Source organism: Propithecus coquereli, unplaced genomic scaffold (assembly GCF_000956105.1).
Source record: "Propithecus coquereli isolate 6110/MARCELLA unplaced genomic scaffold, Pcoq_1.0 Scaffold59, whole genome shotgun sequence".
In the NCBI taxonomy this organism is placed as follows: Eukaryota; Metazoa; Chordata; class Mammalia; order Primates; family Indriidae; genus Propithecus; species Propithecus coquereli.
The window spans coordinates 3503980-3512587 of NW_012151840.1; the positions used below are offsets into that span (position 1 = coordinate 3503980).

Here is an 8608-nt window from a genome sequence, read left to right on the forward strand (position 1 = left end):
ATTTTTAGTAGAGACAGGGTCTTGCTCTTGCTCAGGCTGGTCTCGAACTCCTGAGCTCAAACAATCCACCCGCCTCGGCCTCCCAGAGTGCTAGGGACAAGAGTTTTTAATTTTGATGAGGCCCAATTTATCTCTTTTTGTTGTTATTTTTGTTGATTGTGCTTTTGGCTTTATATCTAAGAATCTACTGCCAAACCCAAAGTCATGAAGATTTACCCCTATTTTTTTCCTAAGAGTTTTATAATTTTAGCTCTTACATTTGGGTCTTTGATCCATTTTGAGTTCATTTTTTTACATAGTGTGAAATAGGGGTCCAACTTCATTCTTTGCATATGGATATACAGTTGTCTCAGCATCATTTGTTGAAGAAGCTATTTTTTCTTCTACTGAATGGTCTTGCCACCCTTGTCAAAATCAGTTGCCCATAGATGTACATTTTATTTGAGGACTCTCAATTCCAACCCATCGGTCTATTTGTCTATCCTTATACCAGTACCATGCTGTTTTTGATTTGTGGCTTTGTATTACATTTTGAAATCAGGAAATGTGAGTCTTCTAACCTTGTTCTTCTTTTTCAAGATTTTTTTGGCTACTTGGGGGTCCCAAGGAATTCCATACCTGTTTTAGGATGGGTTTTTCCATTTTTGTGAAAAAGGCCATTGGAATTTTGATGGGGACTGCATTGAATCTATAGATCATTCTAGGGAGTATTGCCATTTTAACAAATACAAATATTGTAATACATGAATACAGGATGTCTTTCCATTTATTCAGGTTTTCTTTAACTTAATTAATATTTGGTAGTTTTCATTGTACAAGTCTTTTACCTCCTTGGTTAAATCTATTCCTAAGTATTTTATTCTTTTTGATACTATTGTAGATGAAATTGTTTTCTTAATTCCTTTTCAAGTTGTTCATTCATAGTATACAGAAATACAGCTGATATTGGTGTGTTGATGTTGTATATGGCAACTTTGCTGACTTAATAATGCTAGTAGTTTTTTTGTGGATTCCTTGTGATTTTTTTATATATAAGATAATGTCACCTGCAAATAGAGGTAATTTTACTTCTTTCTTTCCCATTTGGATAGCTTTTATTTCTTTTTCTTGCCTAATGGCTCTGGCTATAACTTGTAGTACAGTGTTGAGTAGAAGTGGCAAAGGTGAGCATCCTTATCTTGTTCTTGATCTTATAAGAAAAGTTTTCATTCTTTCATTATTGAGTATGATGTTAATCATGAGATTTTCATATGTGGCCTTTATCATATTGAGGAAGTTCCCTTCTATTCCTATTTTGTTGAGTATTTTCATTGTGAAAGGATGTTGTACTGCTGGGATAGATCCCACTTGGCCATGGTTTATAATCCTTGTTTTTTTTTTTAGAGACAGGATCTTGCCTAGGCTGGCCTCAAACTCCTAGGGATTTGGTTTGCTAACATTTTGTTGAGTATTTGTGTGTGTGTATATGTATACATATATCTCCATAAGGAATATTGGTGGGTGGGTAGCTTTCTTTTTTTGTGATGTCTTTGTCTGGCTTTGGTATCAGGGTAATGCTGCTCTCATAGAATGAGTTAGGAAGTGTTCCCTCCTCTTCTATTTTTTTTTTTTTTTAATGTTTGAGAAGCATTGGTGTTAATTCTTCTTTCAATGTTGGGGAGAATTCATTAGTGAAGCCATCAGGGCCTTGGCTTTTTTTGTTGGGCAATTCTTTATTAGTGATTCAATTTCTTTCCTTGTTATAGGTATGTCCAGATTTTCTATTTCCACTGGGTCAGTTTTAGTAACTGGTGTGCTTCTACGAACTTGTCCATTTCATCTTGGTTATCTAAATTGTTGGTGAACAGTTGTTCATAGTATTCTCTTACAATCTTTTTTTATTTCTGTAAGCTTGGTAATAATGTCCCCATCTCATTTCTAATTTTAGTAATTTGAGGATTCTTTTTTCCTTAGTCATTCTAGTTTTATCAATTCTGTTGATCTTTTCAAAGAACCAATTTTTGGTTTTGTTGATTTTTCTCTGTTGATTTTCTATTCTCTATTTCTTTTATCTCTGAAATAATCCTGATTACGTCCTTCTTTCTGCAAGTTTTGGGTTAGTTTGCTCTTTTTTTCTAGTTTCTTAAGATGCACAGTCAGGTTATTGATTTGAGGTTTTTCTTCTATTTATATGTAGGTGTTTTATAGCTATAAGTTTCCTCTGAGCATTGCTCTCACTGTATCTTTTAAGTTTGGTATGTTGTTTTTATTTCATTCATCTCAAAGTATTTCCTTTTTTGAGGTGAAGTCTTGCTCTGTTGCCCAGGCTACAGTGCAGTAGCATCATTATAGCTCACTGCAATCTCAAACTTCTGGGTTCAAGTGATCCTCCTGCCTCAGCCTCCCAAGTAGCTAGGACCTACAGGTGTGCATCACCATGCTGAGCTAATTTTTCTATTTTTCGTAGAGACATGGTCTTTCTATGTTGTTCAGGCTGGTCTCAAACTCCTGTCCTCAAGCAATCCTCCCACCTCAACCTCCCAAAATGCTAGGATTACAAGCGCGAGGCACTGTATCCAGCCTATTTTGCTATGTTTTTCTATATGCCTTATATAGTTTTTGTTCCTCATTTACTCCATTACTGCTTTCTTTTTTTTTTTTTTTTTGAGACAGAGTCTCACTGTGTTGCCCGGGCTAGAGTGCCGTGGCATACTGCTTTCTTTTGTGCTTAATTGATTTTTTGAAGTGTATCATTCTGATTTGCTTCTCGATTTCTTTTCTGTATTTTTTATTTTGTTAATAGCCTTGGGATTCCAATTAACATTTTAAATTATAACAATCTAGTTTGAATTAATATGAATTTAGTTTCAATAGTATACAAAAAGTTTGCTCTATAGGGCTCTGTATCTACCCCCTTATGTTATTATTGTCACAGTTTACATCTTTTAAGCATTGTGTGCTCATTAGCATAGGTTTATAATTATTGTTTTGTTTCATTTGTTTTGTTCTATGCATTTGTTTGTTTGGGGGTTTGGGGTTTTTCTTTTTTTTTTTTTGAGACAGAGTCTCGCTCTGTTGCCTGGAGCAGAGTACCGTGGCGTCAGCCTAGTTCACAGCAACCTCAAACTCCTGGGCTCAAGCAATCCTACTGCCTCAGCCTTCCAAGTAGCTGGGACTACAGACATGCACCACCATGCCTGGCTAATTTTTTCTATATAGATTTTTAGTTGTCCAAATAATTTCTTTCTATTTTTAGTAGAGACGGGGTCTCTCTCTTGCTCAGGCTGGTCTTGAACTGCTGACCTTGAGCGATCCACCCGCCTCGGCCTCCCAGAGTGCTAGGATTATAGGCATGAGCCACCGCGCCCAGCCTGGGGTTTTTTTTTAAGACAGGGTCCTGCTCTGTTCCCCGGGCTAGAGTGCAATCATATCATCATAGCTGACTGCAACCTCAAACTCCTGGGCTCAAGTGATCCTCTTGCCTCAGTTTCCTGAGTAGCTGGAACTACAGGAATTCACCACAATGCCCAGCTAATTTTTGTATTTTTTGTAGAGATGGGGTCTTGCTATGTTGCTCAAGCTGGTCTCAAACTCCTGGCCTTAAGTGATCCTCCTGCCTTGGCCTCCCGAAGTGCTAGGATTACAGGCATGAGCCACCACACCCAGCCTAAATTTCTACTTTTAATTGTTCACTGCCAGCATATAAAAATATAATTGATTTTTTGTATGTTACCTTAAATCTTAAAACCTTGCTGAATTCTCTTATTAGTTCTAGTAATTTTTGTGTAGGTTCCTTAGGATTTCCCACATATACAATTATGCCATATGCAAATAAAGACAGTTTACTTCTTTCATTCCCATAAATATGACTTTTAGTACTTTTTCTTACCTTATTGCACTGGCTAGGACCTTTTTACAATGTTGAGTAGAAATGACGAGGTGGGACACATTTGCCTTGTTCCTGATCTTAAGGGAAAAGCGTTCAAACTTTCACCATTAGGTAGAGTCTTAGCTATAGATTTTGTGCAGATGTTCATTCTCAGGTTGAATATTTTCTATTCCTAGTTTGTGAGAATTTTTATCATTAATTGGTATGGGATTTTGTTAATACTATTTCTACCTCTACTAATTTGACCAATATGTGTTTTTTTTTGTATGTAAATATGATGATTTACATTGATTGATTTTCTAATATTAAACCAACCTTGCATTCTTAAGATAAACCTTACTTGATCATGATTTGTTAACCTCTTATATACTGCTGGATCAAATTTGCTAAAATTGTGTCAATGAATTTTGCATCTATTTTCATGGACCCTTGTAGGTTTTTTCTTCTATTTTTTCTTATAAGTTCTTTATCCACGTATACCAAAATCTTACAGTTCTGGAGGTCAAAAGTCCAAAATCAGTCTCAGTGGGCTAAAATGTTCTTTTAAACTGAGAGACTTATTTTCAGTTTATGATCCAACTACCTTAAGAGAATGAGGAAAAAATCAGGGCCATTATTGCAGATATGAGACTACTAATATATATTTCAGGACTTTTTTTAAAAAAAAAAAGACAGGGTCTTACTATGTTGCCCAGGCTAGATTTGAACTCTTGGGCTCAAGAAATATTCCTGCCTCAGCCTCCTATGCACCTGCCTAGTCCTTCTTAAAAGATAGATAGATAGGCAGATTTTGCCTTCAAAGAAAAAATACCAGTGTAACTGGCTGTGAGGACTCCATTTTACCTGTATAGATTTTCCTGCAAACCCTATGCTTGTTTTTAAGTATAAGGAGAATGTCTTGCACCTTTCAATGTTCTCCTCTTCTTCTTAGTATTATAGCTTGTAATATCCCTCTGCCTTTACAGTCTATGAACTTAACTGATGGATGTCCAATGGTCTTTCTGAAAATATGATTTCCCTTCCTATGTTGCAGTTGAAAGTCGGTTGTTCAATGTTAACGGTAATTACTGATAGGGAAGGACTTCTTTTATTTAAGAAACTCTTTTATTTAAGAAAATTTTAAACTCTTTTTCCTGGTTGTAATACATAGTTTAGATCCAGCAAAATCTTCTTCTTTATTATTAAACTATAGTAGTTGTACTTCATTATGGAAGAGAAATATTTATTTCTTTTATAGATAGAAACTGGTTGAGTAATTTATTAGCACACCATTTTGCTGATGTTTTGAGTATATGAATGTGTCTTATAAGAATAGTCCTGGATGGGTGCGGTGGTGGCTCATGCCTATAATCCTAGCATTCTGGGAGGCTGAGGCAGGAGGATCACTTGAGCTCAGGAGTTCGAGACCAGCCTGAGCAAGAGTGAGATCCATCTCTACTAAAAACAGAAAAATTAGGTATGCATCATGGTGAGCTCCTGTAGTCCCAGCTAGTCAGGAGGCTGAGGCAGAGGATTGCTTGAGCCCAGGAGTCTGAGGTTGCTGTGAGTTAGGCTGATGCCACGGCACTCTACTCAGGGCAACAGAATGAGACTCTGTCTCAGGAAAAAAAAAAAAGTCTTTATAAAATATATTTTGTTCCTTTTTTCCTGCTCTTATAGAATAAAAATATTCAGCCTATAAAATATCTAATCAAACATCAGCAAGAAGTGAAGATTTATTTTCCCATCAAGCTTACACCCAACTTTCTGGCATTTCCTCATCATCCTATGGGAATGTTATATCGTTATAAAGTACAGGTATGTTTTCCTATAAGACTTCACAAAGAGATAAATCAATTTCTCTGATAGTTTAATTACTGAAATGTTATTAATGTTAAATTTTATTTCCCCCCAATCCTACTAGTATAACTCAGTTTTTGGTGACAACCAAATTATGTTCTTGAATACTGTCATCTGTAGAAAGACTTGGTGTGCTTTCTGTCTCTCTTCAATTTATCTTTTCCTTGCGAGTTTTATAAAGTTTTGTAAAGTTCCTTTATACCCTTTTTTGACATTTTGTGATACTGCTGTTAATTACATTAATTAACCTCCTTTTAGTATTTATCTTGCCTAGTAAGCTACTTTGCTATAGCATCTCAGTTTCTTAATGTGTCCAGAAAAAGTTTATTATATGGTTTCATTATTTCCTAAACTTTATATCACCAGCCAAGTTTTCATTTGATTTTTCCTCCTGTAGTAATTAAATATAATGTTGTGTTTTTTCACAGGTAGAGGGTGGTAGTGGCAACTTCACCTGGACCTCTTCTAATGAAACAGTGGTCATGGTCACCACCAAAGGAGTGGTGACTGCAGGTCAGGTCAGGGGGAACAGTACTGTTTTAGCCCGAGATGTACAAAATCCCTTTCGATATGGACAAATTAAGGTAGATGACTTTCTAAAGAACCTTCTTCTTACCCCTTAAATACTAATGTCTAAATTTAAGTACATTAACACATTTTACAAAAATTTCTAGTTCAACTTGGCTATTTAAAAATATTGCTGAAATTCAGTCTGCAAGTACATATTCCTTAAATATTTCTATAAATAATTCTGGGTTGAATTCTGCTTCACTTAATAGCTACTTATTTAACATCTGTGTTGTTTCCTCTTCTCTAAAATGGGGATAATGTTAGTATCTATCTCAAAGGGTTATTGACAGAATTATTAAAAAATGTTTTGTTTTTTTTTTTTGAGACAGAGTATCACTTTGTTGCCCTGGCTAGAGTGAGTGCCGTGGCGTCAGCTTAGCTCACAGCAACCTCAAACTCCTGGGCTCAAGCAATCCTTCTGCCTCAGCCTCCCGAGTAGCTGGGACTACAGGCATGCGCCACCATGCCCGGCTAATTTTTTCTATGTATTTTTAGTTGTCCGATTAATTTCTTTCTAATTTTAGTAGAGGCGGGGGTCTCTAGCTCTTGCTCAGGCTGGTCTCGAACTCCTGAGTTCAAACAATCCGCCCGCCTCGGCCTCCCAGAGAGCTAGGATTACAGGCGTGAGCCACCGCGCCTGGCCCTAAAAAATGTTTTTAACTGGAAAATTTTGAAAATAAAATGATGCGATGTATTCTATATTTACTGATTATAAAAACATATGCAAAACTGAAAGCAGTAACAGGTAACATTTAGAACATTTGCTACAGTGCTGTTTATGTTCAGAGAAACTTCTCTGTTAATGAACTATAAAAATGATCCCTGCAAGTGTAGTCTTTATTGGCAGAATTAAATGAGATAGTCTTTACCCCAGCACTAGGCATATATTCAATACTTGATGTTAGCTATTTTTGTTATAATTATGATACATATGTTCTTTAAATGGCCTTTATTGTAACTTTATTTCTAGTGTCATATTTTGGTTTGTCAACTCATTTCTAAAAGATTGAAAACTGTTTTTTACCATATAATATAACCATTTTCCTTTCTCTTTCTCTCTCTCTCTCTTTTTTTCCTTTCTGTCTCTCTCAATATAGAGGGGGTCTCTGTATTGCCCAAGCTGGTTACGAACTTCTGGCCTCAAGCATTCCTCCCACCTCAGCCTCCCAAATAGCTGGGACTGCAGGTGGGAGCCACCACCTCTGGCTAATGTTTTAAATTTTTTTTTAGAGACAGAGTCTCATTATGTTTCCTAGGCTGGTCATGGACTCCTGACCTCAAGCAATCCTCCCACCTGAGCTTCCTGAGTAGCTGGGACTATAGGCGTGAACCATTGCACCCAGCTTTTTCTCCCATTTTTAATATATGTTGCTGTTTCCTGTAGAACTTAGCATTTTGCCATCACTCAGTGAACATCTTTTGAGCATCCCCTAGGTATTTAAAACTGTATTAGGTATCATAGGACATTCAGGGATGCATAATCTATCATCCCTACCTTAAAGAATTTAAAGTCTAAGGCCGGGTGTGGTGGCTCACGCCTGTAATCCTAGCACTCTGGGAAGCCAAGGCGGGTGGATTGCTCAAGGTCAGGAGTTTGAGACCAGCCTGAGCAAGAGCGAGACCCCATCTCTACTAAAAATAGAAAGAAATTAATTGGACAACTAAAAATAGAGAAAATTAGCCGGGCTTGGTGGCGCATGCCTGTAGTCCCAGCTGCTCCGGAGGTTGAGGCAGGAGGATCGCTTGAGCCCAGGAGTTTGAGGTGGCTGTGAGCTAGGTTGACGCCATGGCACTCTAGCCTGGGCAACAGAGCAAGACTCTGTCTCAGAAAACAAAACAAAACAAAAAAACAACAAAAAAAAGAATTTAAAGTCTAACTAGAAAGATATATTCACATGAAAAGTTAAATAACATTTTAAGGAAATGATATGTGAGGTATTTTAAAGCAATATATGGGCCAGGTGCAGTGGCTCACTCCTATAATCTGAGCACTTTGGGAGGCTGAGAAGGGCAGATCACTTGAGGTCAGAAGTTCGACACCAGCCTGAGCAAGCTCGAGACCCCATCTCTACAAAAATTAGAAAAAATAGCTGGGCATGATAGCACGTGCTTGTAGTCCCAGCTACTCAGGAGGCTGAGGCAGGAGGATCCCTTGAGCCCAGGAGTTTGAGGTTGCAGTGAGCCATGATTATGCCACTGCACTCTAGCCAGGGCAACAGAATGAGACCTTGTCTCACTGGCATTTCCTCATCATCCTATGGGAATGTTATATCGTTATAAAGTACAGGTATGTTTTCCTATAAGACTTCACAAAGAGATAAATCAATTTCT

At 37.2% G+C, this 8608-nt stretch overlaps 1 protein-coding gene across 1 annotated transcript in view; it reads left to right on the plus strand.

The window, feature by feature from the left end:
• NUP210L (nucleoporin 210kDa-like) overlaps nucleotides 1–8608 on the plus strand; it is a 135334-nt gene that overhangs the window by 24476 nt on the left and 102250 nt on the right. The window contains exons 11-12 of the mRNA XM_012658497.1: nucleotides 5528–5665; nucleotides 6136–6291. Of these exons, the coding sequence (XP_012513951.1) occupies nucleotides 5528–5665; nucleotides 6136–6291 (294 nt within the window). The remainder of the gene's footprint in view (nucleotides 1–5527; nucleotides 5666–6135; nucleotides 6292–8608) is intronic.